Source organism: Hyla sarda, chromosome 11 (assembly GCF_029499605.1).
Source record: "Hyla sarda isolate aHylSar1 chromosome 11, aHylSar1.hap1, whole genome shotgun sequence".
In the NCBI taxonomy this organism is placed as follows: Eukaryota; Metazoa; Chordata; class Amphibia; order Anura; family Hylidae; genus Hyla; species Hyla sarda.
In genome coordinates, this window is record NC_079199.1 from 52,412,716 (window position 1) to 52,430,601 (window position 17,886).

The 17,886-nt window shown below is 44.2% G+C and overlaps 1 protein-coding gene across 7 annotated transcripts in view; it reads right to left on the bottom strand.

Moving 5' to 3' along the window:
- KIF26A (kinesin family member 26A) overlaps nt 1-17,886 on the bottom strand; it is a 197,033-nt gene that overhangs the window by 155,786 nt on the left and 23,361 nt on the right. The window contains exon 1 of one of the 7 annotated variants that reach the window (XM_056545560.1): nt 17,544-17,836. The exons of 3 other annotated variants lie outside the window; for them this stretch is intronic. In XM_056545560.1, coding sequence (XP_056401535.1) covers nt 17,544-17,609 — 66 coding nt within the window. In that variant the 5' untranslated portion in view covers nt 17,610-17,836. Of the gene's footprint in view, nt 1-1,998; nt 2,062-2,095; nt 2,344-16,382; nt 16,657-17,543; nt 17,837-17,886 lie in introns of those variants that run through there. 3 more of the 7 variants (XM_056545565.1, XM_056545561.1, XM_056545563.1) reach the window with 3 other exon arrangements.

The following is a 17,886-nucleotide window of genomic DNA, read 5'->3' on the forward strand; positions in this document are numbered from 1 at the left end:
AAAGTACACTTTGCATGTATGGTGCCTATATATAGAAGTAGTAGTGATACAATGCTACATGAATATCCATATTTACTACTTGTACATGTAAATATATAGTAAATAGCAGTGGTCTTCATCCTGCGGACCTCTAGATGTTGCAAAACTACAACTCCCAGCATGCACGGACAGCCAACGGCTGTCCGTGCATGCTGGGAGTTGTAGTTTTGCAACATCTGGAGGTCCGCAGGTTGAAGACCGCTGGTATATAGTATATATAGTAGTGGTGTTAAATCTACCCATGTTTTATAAATACTTCTTAAAGGGGTTATCAGGGGAAAAAAAACTTTTTTTTATATATCAACTGGCTCCAGAAAAATAAACAGATTTGTAAATTACTTCTATTAAAAAAATCTTAATCCTTTCAGTACTTATGAGCTGCTGAAGTTGAGTTGTTCTTTTCTGTGTTAGTGCTCTCTGATGTCACGCGTCTCGGGAACCGCCGAGTTTAGAAGCAAATCCCCATAGCAAATCTCTTCTTCTCTGTGCAGTTCCCGAGACAAGCAGAGATGTCAGCAGAGAGCACTGTTGCCAGACACAAAACAACAAGTCAACTTCAGCAGCTGATAATTACTGAAAGGATTAAGATTTTTTTTAATAGAAGTAATTTACAAATCTGTTTAACTTTCTGGAGTCAGTTGATACATAAAAAAAAAAGTTTTTTCCTGGAATCCGCCTTTAAGTGCACTTAAGTTGCAGTAACAATAATCACGGTACTTTTCTCAGTGTTATATATAATGTAAGAATTACTTCTCCCAGTGCTACATTCATGTATCCATTTGTAGCAGCGGAATGTCTACTTGTGCCGCATGAGTTGTTGTCATAGTGTTACTAGTAATGCTAAATACACATATATAAATAATAACATTATATAAGTAGCAGCTTTTTGTAACATGCATTTACTGTATTGTACCTAATGAAGTAATAACTCTCAGTATTACATTCATATACATACATTAATAGTACAGCTCAGATAGGACATACATATGTTAGCAATTGTTAGCAATAGTCACTGTAGTAGTAATAGTAGTAATAGAGACAGGACAGTTTTTCTCCCACATATATAGATAGATATAGATATATACATATGTGTGCAATTGTTAGTAATAGTCACTGTAGTAGTAATAGTAGTAGTAGCAGTAGAGACAGGACAGTATTTCTCCGACATATATAGATATATACATATGTGTGCAATTGTTAGTAATAGTCACTGTAGTAGTAATAGTAGTAGTAGCAGTAGAGACAGTACAGTATTTCTCCCACATATATAGATATATACATATGTGTGCAATTGTTAGTAATAGTCACTGTAGTAGTAATAGTAGTAGTAGCAGTAGAGACAGTACAGTATTTCTCCCACATATATAGATAGATATAGATATTTACATATGTGTGCAATTGTTAGTAATAGTCACTGTAGTAGTAATAGTAGTAGTAGCAGTAGAGACAGTACAGTATTTCTCCCACATATATAGATAGATATAGATATTTACATATGTGTGCAATTGTTAGTAATAGTCACTGTAGTAGTAATAGTAGTAGAGACAGGACAGTATTTCTCCCACATATATAGATAGCTATATACATATGTGTGCAATTGTTAGTAATAGTCACTGTAGTAGTAATAGTAGTAGAGACAGGACAGTATTTCTCCCACATATATAGATAGCTATATACATATGTGTGCAATTGTTAGTAATAGTCACTGTAGTAGTAGTAGTAGTAGTAGAGACAGGACAGTATTTCTCCCACAAATATAGATAGATATAGATATATATACATATGTTAGCAATTGTTAGTAATAGTCACTGTAGTAGTAGTAGAGACAGGACAGTATTTCTCCCACATAGATAGATAGATATAGATATATACATATGTGTGCAAAATTAATTCTCATTCCTGCAATGCGTAAACAGCAAACAAATGATATCCAAGCATTGTATATTTAATATATCTGACACAGTGAAGCTGCAGTAAGAAATGATCCAGTCTTTTAGACATCCTCATTGTTCTCGTTCTGAAAGTTTGCCTTGACAGCTAAAGTTCTGCAACTTACCAGCCCTGTATGATTGGCATAGCTTGCATTGCCCAGAACAGGGACCATGGTTGTGTTGGGCTTTTCCTTGTGTGCACTACAGTCATGGATGAGAGTGCAAAGCTCCAAGTATCTCTCCAATTAACAAAAACTCCTTCTGCCGGTGCTAAGTAATCTTCCCATCCATGATGTCTTCCCAGAAAACCAATAACCTTGCAATGTGAAGGTCTGAGCTACTAGGGGCAGAGAGCGAGCAGCCTCCTCTCCGCAGCTCTGGACTGGCCAGACTAATGAGTCAGGAAGACTACTGCAGCAGTGAGAGAGTGCAGGGAGGGGCAAGACTGATCACTACAGGGTTACTTCACTTTCCCACAGACATGAGGGTCCTGCACAGGAGCAGCATACCCCCCACCCCCAATGCCCCAGTGCCCCAGTGCAAGCAGACGTTTACTTAAGGAACAAATAAAATGTAAACAGTGAATGAAGACACCAGGACCAGACTGTCTTGACTTGAAATCTCAGCTATTTGTCACAATGGGGCAGGTCTGGTAACTTCCTATAACTTTGCTGCAGAATGTATCAATTATATAAGTGCAATACATTATTTTATATTGACTGTAAGGAGTGAACAAAGTTCTTCACCATTCTTATCCTTCATCTCCAGAAAGTTTCATCCCTGATGTGTCCAGCATTATTGGCCAATTGTAAAAATGTGTTCTTTTATTATATAGTAAATGAACTGTATACATTCTGCCAGCCTCTTGGCACCTGGCATTTCAGAATGCGTCCTAACAGTTCTTTCACACATGTTTTTAAACATCCGTAGGAAGATCTGTGTGAAAATCAGCTGAAAACGGCAGCAACAAAATCCTATACGTCCGTTAGAAAATCCCATTATAGTCTATGGGATTTTCTAATATCTGCTATAGTCTGTTATTGATAACGGACGTTAGTTTGTTACGGAAGAAATAGTTCATGAAGATAGTTACGGAAGAAATAGTTCATGAAGATAGTTACGGAAGAAATAGTTCATGAAGATAGTTACGGAAGAAATAGTTCATGAAGATAGTTACGGAAGAAATAGTTCATGAAGATAGTTACGGAAGAAATAGTTCATGAACTATTTCTTCCGTAACTATCTTCCATAACAAACTAACGTCCGTTATCAATAACGGACTATAATGGATTAATACAGATATTAGAAAATCCCATAGACTATAATGGGATTTTCTAACGGACGTATAGGATTTTGTTACTGCCGTTTTCAGCTGATTTTCACACAGATCTTCCTTCGGATGTTTAAAAACGGAGGATTTTGTAGTGTGAAAGAAGCCTAACAAATAATGGTGAGGCCACAACAAAACATGGAGTGGAACTCCTCAGAGACGTGGCTTTAAAGTGTAGAAGAGGCCCGGAGACCCCTCTCCACATAAGAAGACACCCGTATTAGAAATGGCAAATGGTAGGTAGGTGCCCCATTACAGTTTTTGCATTAAAGTTCAGGAGGTGAAATTACACATTATTCCCTGATCGTTCATTATTGTCCTCTCTCTTTGAAAAGTGGGGGTACTAGGTCCCGTAGAATCTGCTCTGCTTATTTAAGAGGTACTCCACTGGAAAATTATTTTTTATTATTTTTTTTTTATATCAACTGGTGCCAGAAAGTTAAACAGATTTATAAATTATTTCTATTTAAAAATCTTAATCCTTCCAGTACTTATCAGCTGCTGTATGCTCCAGAGACAGACACTTCTATCCATGTCAGGAACTGTCCAGAGCAGGAGCAAATCCCAACAGCAAACCTATCCTGCTCTGGACATTTTCTGACATGGACAGAGGTGTCAGCAGAGAGCACTGTGGTCAGACAGAAAAGAAATTCAAAAAGTAAAGAACTTCCTGTTGAGCATACAGCAGCTGATAAGTACTAGAAGGGTTAAGATTTTTAAATAAGAAGTAATTTACAAATCTGTTTAACTTTCTGGCACCAGTTGATTTAAAAAGAAAAATTTCTTAATAGTGGACCTTTCCCAATCGACAAAGTGATGATCAATGTCCATGACAGTAGGATTGTTACGCCTAGCGCTCCGGGTCCCCGCTCCTCCCCGGAGCGCTCACGGCGTCTTTCTCCCTGCAGCGCCCCGGTCAGTCCCGCTGACCGGGAGCGCTGCACTATCTTGGCCGTTGGGGATGCGATTCGCACAGCGGGACGCGCCCGCTCGCGAATCGCATCCCAGGTCACTTACCCGTCCCGGTCCCCTGCTGTCATGTGCTGGCGCGTGCGGCTCCGCTCTCTAGGGCGCGCGCGCGCCAGCTCTCTGAGACTTAAAGGGCCAGTGCACCAATGATTGGTGCCTGGCCCAATTAGCTTAATTAGCTTCCACCTGGTCCCTGACTATATCTGACCTCCTCCCATGCACTCCCTTGCCGGATCTTGTTGCCTTGTGCCAGTGAAAGCGTTTAGTGTTGTCCAAGCCTGTGTTACCTGAACTCCTGCTATCCATATTGACTACGAACCTTGCCGCCTGCCCCGACCTTCTGCTACGTCTGACCTTGCCTCTGCCTAGTCCTTCTGTCCCACGCCTTCTCAGCAGTCAGCGAGGTTGAGCCGTTGCTAGTGGATACGACCTGGTTGCTACTGCCGCAGCAAGACCATCCCGCTTTGCGGCGGGCTCTGGTGAAAACCAGTAGCCTCTTAGAACCGGTCCACTAGCACGGTCCACGCCAATCCCTCGCTGACACAGCGGATCCACAACCCGTAAGCCGAATCGTGACAGTAGATCCGGCCATGGATCCCGCTGAGGTGCCGCTGCCAAGTCTCGCTGACCTTACCACGGTGGTCGCTCAGCAATCGCAGCAAATTGCCCAACAAGGACAGCAGCTGTCGCAGTTGACCGCCACGTTACAGCAACTTCTGCCTCTGCTACAGCAGCAACCATCTCCTCCGCCAGCTCCTGCACCTCCTCCGCAGCGAGTGGCCGCTCCTAGCCTCCGCTTGTCCCTGCCGGACAAATTTGATGGGGACTCTAAACTCTGCCGTGGATTTTTGTCTCAGTGTTCCCTGCATATGGAGATGTTGTCGGACTTGTTTCCTACAGAACGGTCTAAGGTGGCGTTTGTAGTAAGCCTTCTTTCAGGAAAGGCCTTGTCTTGGGCCACACCGCTCTGGGACCGCAATGATCCTGCCACAGCCACAGTCCAGTCCTTCTTCGCTGAAGTCCGGAGTGTCTTCGAGGAGCCAGCCCGAGCTTCTTCTGCCGAGACTGCCCTGTTGAACCTGGTCCAGGGTAATTCTTCAGTGGGCGAGTACGCCATCCAATTTCGTACTCTTGCTTCCGAGTTATCATGGAATAACGAGGCTCTCTGCGCGACCTTTAAAAAAGGCCTATCCAGTAACATCAAGGATGTGCTGGCCGCACGAGAGATTCCTGCCAACCTCCAAGAACTCATCCATTTGGCTACCCGCATTGACATGCGTTTTTCTGAGAGACATCAGGAGCTCCGCCAGGAAAAAGACTTAGATCTCTGGGCACCTCTCCCACAGCATCCTTTGCAGTCTACGCCTGGGCCTCCCGCCGAGGAGGCCATGCAAGTGGATCGGTCTCGTCTGACCCAGGAAGAGAGGAATCGCCGTAGGGAAGAAAATCTCTGTTTGTACTGTGCCAGTACCGAGCACTTCTTGGTGGATTGCCCTATCCGTCCTCCACGTCTGGGAAACGCACGCACGCACCCAGCTCACGTGGGTGTGCCGTCTCTTGGTTCTAAGTCTGCTTCTCCACGTCTCACGGTGCCCGTGCGGATTTCTCCTTCAGCCAACTCCTCCCTCTCAGCCCTGGCCTGCTTGGACTCTGGTGCCTCCGGGAATTTTATTTTGGAGTCTTTTGTGAATAAATTCCGCATCCCGGTGACCCGTCTCGTCAAGCCGCTCTACATTTCCGCGGTCAATGGAGCCAGACTGGATTGCACTGTGCGTTACCACACAGAACCCCTCCTGATGTGTATCGGACCCCATCGCGAAGTGATTGAGCTCTTCGTCCTACCCAACTGTACCTCTGAGGTCCTCCTCGGTCTGCCATGGCTCCGGCTTCATTCCCCCACCCTTGATTGGACCACCGGGGAGATCAAGAACTGGGACTCTGCCTGCCACAGGAAGTGCCTCTCCCCCCCTCCCAGTCCCGTCAGGCAAGCCTCTGTGCCTCCCCATGGCCCCCGTCCTGGTGTCACACTGCCCCGTGCCAGGCCTCGCCCTCTGCCCTCCCTCCCCATTCCCACTCCTGCTGTACTGCCTGCCGTTGAGGAAACCCTCCATTCTTTCCCGGTGTCCTCATCCCAGGGGAGGCAGTTACCGGACAAAGAGAAGGGGAGACCTAAGGGGGGGGGTACTGTTACGCCTAGCGCTCCGGGTCCCCGCTCCTCCCCGGAGCGCTCACGGCGTCTTTCTCCCTGCAGCGCCCCGGTCAGTCCCGCTGACCGGGAGCGCTGCACTATCTTGGCCGTTGGGGATGCGATTCGCACAGCGGGACGCGCCCGCTCGCGAATCGCATCCCAGGTCACTTACCCGTCCCGGTCCCCTGCTGTCATGTGCTGGCGCGCGCGGCTCCGCTCTCTAGGGCGCGCGCGCGCCAGCTCTCTGAGACTTAAAGGGCCAGTGCACCAATGATTGGTGCCTGGCCCAATTAGCTTAATTAGCTTCCACCTGGTCCCTGACTATATCTGACCTCCTCCCATGCACTCCCTTGCCGGATCTTGTTGCCTTGTGCCAGTGAAAGCGTTTAGTGTTGTCCAAGCCTGTGTTACCTGAACTCCTGCTATCCATATTGACTACGAACCTTGCCGCCTGCCCCGACCTTCTGCTACGTCTGACCTTGCCTCTGCCTAGTCCTTCTGTCCCACGCCTTCTCAGCAGTCAGCGAGGTTGAGCCGTTGCTAGTGGATACGACCTGGTTGCTACTGCCGCAGCAAGACCATCCCGCTTTGCGGCGGGCTCTGGTGAAAACCAGTAGCCTCTTAGAACCGGTCCACTAGCACGGTCCACGCCAATCCCTCGCTGACACAGCGGATCCACAACCCGTAAGCCGAATCGTGACAAGGATCATCCATAGCAAACAAAGGGAAATAAGTGTTGCTCTGATAGGGGAAGCTATTTAAATAGTAAGACCCTCCCCCCTTTCAGCTAATCTTAGTGGACCCCCAGGATGAAGTTGGCTTGCCCATGAAAGTAAAATTCTATTAAACATTTGTCCTAAATTAATAATTATTGGGAGGAGTATTTCTTAAAATTGAAAATGTTTAAAAAGGTCATCCAGGAATAGGAAAACAGAGCTAATTTCTTCTATAACAGCATTACACTTGTCCTCGGGTTGGCTCCATTCACTACAATGGAATTAAGCTGCATTACCACACACAACCTGAGGACAGGTATGGCACTGTATGGCATGGTTTTTCTAATACTGATAATCCCTTTACTTGTTGTTTAGAGCCTCTTTGGGCTCTGGGTGAACTGTATAGACATCTGTCTATCTATACCAACTGTCAATGGTAAAGCTACCATTATCCGTAATTCAGCATCGGAGTCTTTATTGCCCCCGTACTTAGCCCAGGATCCAGCGGTGTGCCTTCGGGTGGTTTTAGGCTAAACCACGCCCTTGCATCATGAATACAAGGGGTTAATGCCATCTGCCCCTAGGGTAACAACATCTGCCCTCATTACCCCCTGCTACCACAACTTTTGGCATCATACACACAGGATACGGGTGTGCGCCTTAAGTCCTCCCTTAGTCTGAACTGTGTCCAATATTGTCTGCAAAAACCTCATGCCGATGCGATTTAAGTCTGCATCAGAAAGAGTATGGCACTTTGCAAATGAAAAGTGGTTTACTCATGGCGCTTGTGAAATAGTGGGGGAGGTGAAGAAAAGACTGTTACCTGCTACTGTGAACTGTACAGAGGTAGTACCTGAAAGGGTTAAGTTGGACCGGTGCTTCCTGCGTGCGCGAGCGGTCGCAGCTCTGCCTCATCAGACCCCAGCGGTGACGCCTCTTCAATCAAGCGAAGAGAAACCAAAGAGCCTCCTAGTGTTGCACAGGGGAAGAATTTGCCAACCGTACCAAAACAGGAAGTTCCCGGGGCGCAGCCATATTGAAGGTTCCGGCTGCTGCACCTGGCTCTGCCACTATCCGTCAAGCACTCACTGTAGCTTCAATTTTAGAGTGACATGTCCCCACTCACTTCCACCACAGAATTTTATTTTTAATTGGATGAAGTAAACATTAAGTTTTATTGTACTTGCACATTGGAAGCTGGGTTTTACTCTTGTTCTCTGCCTGAATGCTACAGGGATCCCTGCATCCGTGCTTCCATAATATCATCTGTCTGTGTCTGGAAACTCCAAGCGGTGAGCTGATCTACTTCCCTTCTGTACCCACTGCAGCGCAGACTCTGAAAACACCAACAATTGTCAGTATTAAGTCTCCAGTGTCAGTACCTGCTATCATTAACCCATTAGTACCTGCAGGTCTGGTCGCAAGATGGATTACAACCGGATGCCGGCAAAATTCAGCAATCATCTTAAAGAGGAAGGCACCTTATTCTTCTTAAAGTGACAGCGCACTCAAAACTCAACAAGATGTGTGAACCCAGCTCTCCAGATCAACCAGGCGACAGCGCCCTTTCAACTCCAGAAGCGAGGTCATCACCTGCCCCAGCAGCCAGGATCTTGCCAGCTCTACCTGCAGTCAGCATCAACAGTGCTGCTATTCCAGCGTCTGCACCGGTATTCATGTGGAACCCTGTCCTCCATACCTACATTGGAGACCCCTTCACCCTTAGGGATTTCAAGGAGAGAATCCAGAGTTTGTTTGTCTTTTATTCTTTCCCTCCTAATCAACAGGTGCAATTGCTCACATGACAACTCCAGGGACCAGCACTAGAGGAAATCCGCACCTGGCCAGCCTCAGAGAAGGCAACTGTAGAGAAGATCTTTGGAGGAATGTATCAGGTATTTGAGTCACATTCTCCATCAGAGGTACATCTCTGCTGTATGAAAGGCGTCAAAAGCCAGGTGAGACCTTGAAAGCATATGCCGTAGCCCTACAGAATGCCCTAGAGACCGTCCAAAAACTAGATGGTATAATTAAGGTGTGAATGGACAGATTTATTGATGGGGCTCATAATAAGTGGGACAAAACCCAGCTGAGAATGTTAGCGGTCCAAAACCCCAACTTGTCCTTCCCCACTTTCAAAAGACTGGCTATCCAATTTATTGAGTCCAGGACTGAGTTAGAGGAAGCTTATATGCCCCTTACACCTGTTCCAGAGCCACCAGGGGTGGTAGCCAGATCTATACCACCTCCGTCACCAGCCCCCGCCCCAGTCTCCTCAACTTTGCCAGTCACTACAGCCTCAGATTTACAGAGTTTTAGGCAGGACATTGAACAACTGACTAAGGCTGTGAAGGAGCTTGCCACCCAGGCTGCTCCACCTGACCGTGAACCACCCCTGCCTAGAAAACCTGCCCTTGCTCCTGCTCCCGGCAATATCAATTACCACAATCCTCCATCCAATAGACCCTAGGGGACTCAAAGACCCTTTTGCACTTACTGTAAAAAATCAGGACATTGAAAAATGCAGTGCTGGGATTTAAACAGATTTCTCCTGAGGTTGCGGACCGGCCCTCAGGAAAACAGTCATCAGGTCCAATCCCCGAACTACCTAAGTCAGGACTCTCACTTCATGTCGCCTCCTGCTGCTATGTAAAAGTTATTGTAGAAGGTGTACCGTTGGAGGCATTGATAGATACAGTGTCACAAGTGTCTACTATGCCTAAAAGTGTTTTCTATCAGCATTGGAATGTTAGTTTATTGTGTTAGCATGATGATAACTTCCAAGTAGTTGTGGGTAATGGGCAACCAGTCCCCAGACATGCATACTGGGAGCCAACCATTCAGTTGGGAGAACATGTACTTAGCGGGCAGGGAGTGATTGCAACTAATGTAACAGATAAGGGGTCTGCTGAGTTTATGTTAGGGATGAACATTATAAAGAATTGTTCCCCATATATCCCCTTCAGGCCAGCAGGCTGCGCAGCACCACTTGAAAGTTCTACAGGCGGAGAAGTTTGCCAACAAGCAAGGTGAAATCTGCAGAGTACGAGTTCAAGACATCAGGTCGGTGACCTTACAACCCAACACAGAGACCATCATCTGGTGTTGTGCACATCCCAGAGTCAAGAATAGGGACTATCAAGCCCTGCTGGAACATATGCAATTGGAACATCATCCTCTTGTTCGAGCTGCGAAAAGCCTTGTCACTGTCACCAACGGGGGAGTCCCGGTGCGGTTAGTAAACCTGTCTGATTCTGCTACTGTCTTGCCCAAATACACTCCTTTACCCAAGCTGTACCTCCTAGAGTCAAAAGACATTGTGACAGAGCGTCTTGTGGCTCGACAGCGTGCAGATCAAGTGGCCCAAGGATCCAGTGTGAGCCCTCCAGAGCCCTGGTGGGCGCAACTCCAGGTTGGAGACGACACTACCCCAAGGAACCAAGTCAATGGAATCATCATTGTTGCCAAGAGGTACCATGAGGCTTTCAGCAAGCACCCCACAGACTTCAGGCAGACTTCAATGATTCAGCACCGAATCCTCACAGGTGACAGCCTGCCTATCAAGGAAAGACACCGTCCGTTCTCGCCCAGCATGTATCAGACTGTCAAGAAGATGCTGGCCGACATGAAAGAGGCAGACATAATCCAGTAAAGTCAGAGCCCCGGGTGGCGTCACTTGTCCTAGTCAAGAAAAAGGACAGAACCATCCGCTTCTGTGTCGACTACAGAAAATTGAACAATGTCACACATAAGGACACTTATCCATTGCCAAGGATTGAGGAGTCACTCACCGCCCTTGGATCAGCTGCTTACTTCTCCAGCCTGGACTTAAGCAGTGGATATTGGCACGTGCTCAGCGCCGTGGAGGATTGGGAGAAGACCGCTTAGTGACACCCATGGGTATGTTCGAGATTAGAAGTATGCCGTTGGGGCTGTGCAATGCCCCTGCTATGTTCCTTCATCTGATGGAAAGGTGCCTGGTCCATCTGAATTTTCAAAGTGTCCTATTTTACCTGGATGATATCATTGTGTATTCCAAGTCCTAGCAGGAACACCTTAGCCACCTGTCAGACGTCTTCCAAGTACTGATCAAGCCTGGGCTGAAGATCAAACCATCAAAGTATCACTTGCTCAAATCTCAGGTCCATTACTTGGGTCATGTTGTCAGCGCAGAGGGAGTCCAGTCCATGAAGAGATGCGGCGATGGTCCTCAATGCATACCATGATCAGTTGGGACACTTTAGAGTCCAAAAGACCGAAGCCACTGTCAGGCGAAGATTTTAATGGATCAGAATGTGGAGTGACATTGAGAAATGGTGTAGTGAATTTGCTGTCTGTAAACGTTTGCAAGGACGCAAAAGCACCCCTCCATTCCATCCAGAGTGAAAGGCCTAATTAGTTGGTCGCGCTAGACCATGTCAAGTTGTCTCCTACCGGTCTGAGTACACTTATGCTCTCACCATGGTGGATCACTACTCTAAACGGGTTGTTGTTGTCCCAGTCTAAGATCTCACAGCCAAGACAGTGGCCCAGATGTTGTACTCCAATTGGGTGCAAACGCTTGTGTGTCCGGAGTCTGTCCTAAAGAGAGTAAAACTAAACCCAAAATGTTTTTTAACTATATAATTAGCAAAAAGGTTAAAAATGAAAGTATAGGCCCTTTTAAAAATCATGAGGAAGAAATTATAAACGGGGATTAGGAAAAAGCAAGTATATTAAATTCTTCTCAACTATATTCACCGAGGAAAATAAAATGCCAGGTGAAATACAGCAAGATAAGGTAAACTCCCCAGTACAAAGGTAAACTACCCAGTACAGGTCAGCTGTCTAACCCAGGAAGAAGTACAGTGCCCCCTATAAAAAATCAAAATAGACAAATCACCAGGTCCAGATGGCATTCACCCCCGTGTTCTAAAGGAATTAAGTAATGTAATAGAAAGACCCCTATTATTTATTATTCAGGGACTCTATAGTAACAGAGAGTGTTCCCCAGGACTGGCGCGTGGTAAATGTGGTGCCAATATTTAAAAAGGGGTCAAAAGGTGACCTCGGGGATTATAGGCCTGTTAGTTTAACCTCGGTTGTATGTAAATTGTTTGAAGGTTTTCTAAGAGATGCTTTTTTGGAGTATCTTGATAAAAATAAATGTATGACTCCATATCAGCATGGCTTCATAAGGGATCAGTCCTGTCAAACTAACCTGATCAGCTTTTATGAGGAGGTGAGCTCCAGACTGGACCAGGGGGAATCACTGGATGTCGTATATCTGGATTTTTCCAAAGCATTTGATACAGTGCCACATAAAAGGTTGGTGCATAAAATGAGAAGAATTGGGCTGGGGGAAAATGTGTGCAAGTGGGTAAGTAACTGGCTCAGTGATAGGAAACAGAGGGTGGTTATTAATGGTACTTATTCTGATTGGGTGACTGTTACTACTGGGGTATCACAGGGGTCAGTCTTGAGTCCTGTTCTATTTAATATATTCATTAATGACCTTGTAGAGGGGTTGAATAGTAAAGTAGCAATCTTTGAAGATGATACTAAACTCTGTAAAGCGGTAAACACTATAGAGGACAGTGCACTGTTACAAATGGATCTGGATAGGTTGGAGGTTTGGGCTGGGAAGTGGCAGATGAGGTTCAACACTGATAAATGTAAGGTAATGCACATGGGGAAGAAAAATCCGGGCTGGGATTATGTATTAAATGGGAGCACACTTGGGACGACTGACGTGGAAAAGGACTTGGGAGTCTTAGTTAATAGTAAATTAAGCTGTAGTGACAAGTGTCGAGCAGCTGCTGCCAAGGCAAATAAAATCATGGGGTGCATCAATAGGGGCATAGATGCCCACGACAAGGAAATAATTCTACCACTGTGCAAATCACTAGTCAGACCACACATGGAATACTGTGTACAGTACTGGGCACATGTGTACAAGAAAGATATAGTGGAGCTGGAGAGGGTTCAAAAATGGGAAACCAGGGTAATACGGGGAATGGGAGGACTACAGTACCCAGAAAGATTATCAGAATTAGGGTTATTAAGTTTAGAAAAAAGAAGGCTTAGGGGCGACCTAATAACTATGTACAAATATATCAGGGGACAGTACAGAGATCTCTCCCATGATGTATTTATACCCAGGACTGTATCTATAACAAGGAGGCATCCACTATGTTTAGAGGAAAGAAGGTTTCTACACCAGCACAGACGGGGGTTCTTTACTGTAGGAGCAGTGAGGCTGTGGAAATCTCTGCCTGAGGAGGTGGTTATGGTTAACTCGGTAAAAGAATTTAAAAGGGGTCTGGATGCATTTTTGGAGAATAATAACATTGCTGGTTATGGATACTAGATTTATAGGGACAGAACGTTGATCCAGTGATTTATTCTGACTGCCATATTTGGAGTCGGGAAGGAATTTTTACCTCTAGTATGAGGGTTTTTTGCCTTCCTCTGGATCAACTCAGTAGGGACTCATTAGGGTTATAGGTTGAACTTGATGGACTCTGGTCTTTTTTCAACCTTATGAACTATGTAACTATGTTACTAAAGTCACAGCATTATGAGTCAAGCCAGTCCCTGTTATCTATCAAGTCAGCGTGATCTGCATTCAAATGTCCAGTCCTACTACAAGTCCCAGCAATCCTTTAAGGTCTCTGCGTCACTGGTCACCTCCTTGGGCCCTGGCTGAACTGTATAGACTTTACCAACTATCTACCCTCACTAAAGCTACCGTTGTCCGTTAGTTGGCGTCGGAGTCTTTATTACCCCCGTGCCTAGCCCAGGATCCTGCGGTAAACCTTCGGGTGGTTTTAGGCTAAACCACGCCCTGGCCTCACGAATAAAAGGTTAATGCCATCTGCCCCTAGGGTAACAACATCTGCCCTCAACACACCCCGCAACCACATATAGGAGCCACCCTCTTTATTCCCCCTTCCTCTTTCCAGATAACCCTGTGGCAGCCACCAGCAGAAACAGCTCCCCACCCTCCCTCCCCTTTTTTCTTTTGTTATTTTTATTTATGTTTTTCTGAATCTTTGTAACCCCCTTTTGTTATACTTATATATAAAAAATTATAAAATATATATCTTTTTTTATATATGATATGAAAAAAAGGAAATATTTTTATGGACAGTTAGTCTGGTATTCGTAATTGGCTTGTTTTGGTCTTTCTTATGTGTTTGCTATGTTTTTTGTTGTATTTAAGTCACAGTTGGTGGTAAAGAAGAGGAAAATCTATGGAGAAGGGAAGGTGGAAAGTTGATAGGCCAGTCGGCTAAGGTCAGCAGCTGGCTTGGTGCTTCCCCTTGTTGTCAACCTATGGAAAGTTGCATATGTTGAGGTATTTTAAACCATTGTTAAATTACCTTTTAAATAAAGCTGTGGCTGACCCCCCACGTCCACCATAAAAGTTAAATTGTTGTCATGTGAGTTATGTATTAGTTTGGGTATTTTATTTTTGGGAAGGGCCTAGCTAAAAGGTTGGAAGTAAGGGGTTGTAGCATTGCACACGGTCACACTATACAAATATCTAAACTCCATCCCAATACTTTAGAAAAACTATCATATATCTTCCCTAAAAGCTGTTTAAAAAAGTCTGGCAGCTTTTAATTATATTTAATTGGTTAGATTTGGCAACCATACAGTCCTATGACCTAAAGACTGGTTTGACATTGATGGCAGCCTTTAAAATAAGACATATATGTATTTTTGTAACACAAAGGATTAAAGGGATATTCCCATCTCATAATCTAATTGCATATCACCAGAATATGCCAGCCTCCAGCCTCTGGGACCCCCCATCAAGCCTAGGAATAATGGTACTTTAGTGTTGGGGCCTTATAATCGTTTATCCATGCACATTAGGGCCCCTGGACACTCAACCTGCAGGGATTCGCTGCCCGTCTGATCACTTGAATGCAGCTGTGCTGCAGGAGGCTGCTGTGCATGGAAAGACTGTGAATGAGCCCCGACTCTGATTCAGCACTGCAGCTCCTTCTTCTTTCACAGAATCAGTGAAGGTCCAAGAGTTCAGAACTCCACTAATATAAAGTTTATGGCATATGCTAGCAATATGCAGTCAATTTATGAGATGGGAATACCCATATTACTGTGTATGACATGTCCACCAATCTCTACACTAAATGCTGTTATAGTGGCTCAGAAATGGTCTAAGAAACTGACCGCTCAGAGGTTGGAAAGATTTTATGGGGAGTGAACTTTAGGTGATTTATTCCCAGAAAGAGAGCAGTTATAAGAATAGCACTAACCTGTAAATATTACCACAGGAGTGTAAATTGGGACTGTCAGCTGTATATACTGTATGTACGTATGTGCAAAGTATAGCTATAAATTCTCTAATCCAGCATCTGATATTCCAAAAAAGCCTAAAAATCTGGCACAGAACTGTGATGTATTATGGAATTTCCCAAAAGTAGAAAAAGATGGAGATGAGAGAAACAACAAAATAGAAGAGGATATTTAGTGTTAATATTGGGTTCACTTATTGGGTTCAATTGCTGTTGTATTAAAGGAATTTTACGATTTTAAGGTGGATAGAAAGGAAATAGATACAGTAGATAGATAGATAGATAGATAGATAGATAGATAGATAATGGATAGATAGATAGATAGATAATAGATAGGAGATAGGTAGATAGATAAATATGAGATAGATAGATATATTATAAAAAATAGATAGATAGACAGACAGATAGATAGATATATTATAAATAATAGATAGATAGATATATTATAAATAATAGATAGATAGATAGATAGATAGTAATAGATAGATAGATAGATTGAATAATATATCCGCAGCACTCCAATACGTGAAAAATTGTGAAAATGTATTCCATCAAAAAAAGGGAATGTCACACAGCAATGTTTCAACCAGCTCTCCTGGTCTTTCTCAAGCTCAGTACAAATGGTGCATTTCACACATAAGAGTATCAATCTCTTATCCAATTAAAAAATAAAGTGTAAAAATAATATTTCCCACACAGTATTATAGTGAACACGTGAATATACAAACTCCATTATACATAGAAGGTACATGTGCATAATTATAAATCATGTAATACAATCAATACCCATAAAAAATATCCAATACCCTTAATAGGGTCCTGATTATGACTCAGGACATCTGTGCCGTGATTACAAAACACATAAAAATAATATCTTACAGTCAGAAGGGAGTAATCACTCACCCAGGACTATCATGAGAATAGTAGTGTGGGTATATTACACAGCGCATGCGTGACGGAAGTGCGTCATACTGAGTTGAATACACGGAGCTGAGAGCATCTTAGTAACCATAGTGATGCGCTCCGACACTTCTGCATTAGCGCATAGCGCGTTCGCAGTGAGGAGCGTCTCTACGTGACTATGGTAACTTATTACGCCTTGCCTGCGCACGCGTACGTAGAACTGCAGTGTGTAAACGGCCATGTTTAAATGGGGAAATAAAACCAAAATAAACATAATCAAATTAGGCCAGGTAAGTGATTTCTAGCATTCATCTTGTAATACATGCACACATAGGGGGAGATTTGTCAAAATCTGTCCAGAGGAAAAGTTGCTCAGTTGCCCATAGCAACCAATCAGATCACTTCTTTAATTTTTAACAAGGCCTCTGCAATATGAAAGAAGCGATCTGATTGGTTGCTATGGGCAACTGGGCAACTTTTCCTCTGGACAGGTTTTGATAAATCTCCCCCAGAGCCCCAATAATAAGGCAAGTAGTGGTGCTTTTTTAGAACCAGAATCTGGCACAATGAAATGTTGGACCCTGTTTCCTGTACATAGATAGATTATAAATAGAAGATAAATAGATAGATAATAGATAGTTAGATAGATAGATAGATAGATAGATAGATAATAGATAGATAGATATGAGATAGATAGATAGATAGATAGATAATAGATAGCTAGATAGATATGAGAGATAGATAGATAGATAGATAGATAGATAAGAGATAGATGGAGATGAGATAGATATGAGAGATAGATAGATAGCGATAGATAGATAGATAGATAGATAGAAAGTTTGCTACAACCCTGATGCAAAATCTGAAACAGGACCCCATATGCCAATTATAATACTGGTCTCTTATGGGGCAGAAGTGCTTTGGGGCCCCCTTAGGTACCTCTGCTAGCTCTATAGCTACACCCCTGGCTACAACTGGATTCAGTATAGACAATCTGACATTTTAACTCCAACAATACAGCAAGTTTAGGAACACTGCAGTCAGCCTCTTTTAAACCTGAAATGGTTAATATCAGGAAACAATAGATTATAACTGCACAGTAAAAGTACATACTTAAAATTGTAGGGTTAGTGCTCCTTTAAGTGACTCTTCAGCCATTACCTTCGTCCATAACAGGGAAATGTGACCCTCACCATTAGGTAACATGAGACGTGACCCCCAGCTCATCTTACATCACATTATTCCTTCACTCTTGAGCTTCATTATTAAGAGAAGTTGACGTCTACTGGATGGGCTGGATGGATTTCTGTGTGTGGTATTCTGGATTCTTAAGATACAGCAACTGTAGTAGACAACAGCTGAGGCCAGCATCAAGCTATGGACATGCTGGAGCCTGAGGAGCACAGGAGACAATATGGGGGTGTGCGCTGTCTTTATTTGGCCTCTGCCTGTCTCCAGTCCCTCGCCCTCACCAGTTCATGTGTTATTCTTGAGAAATGGACCA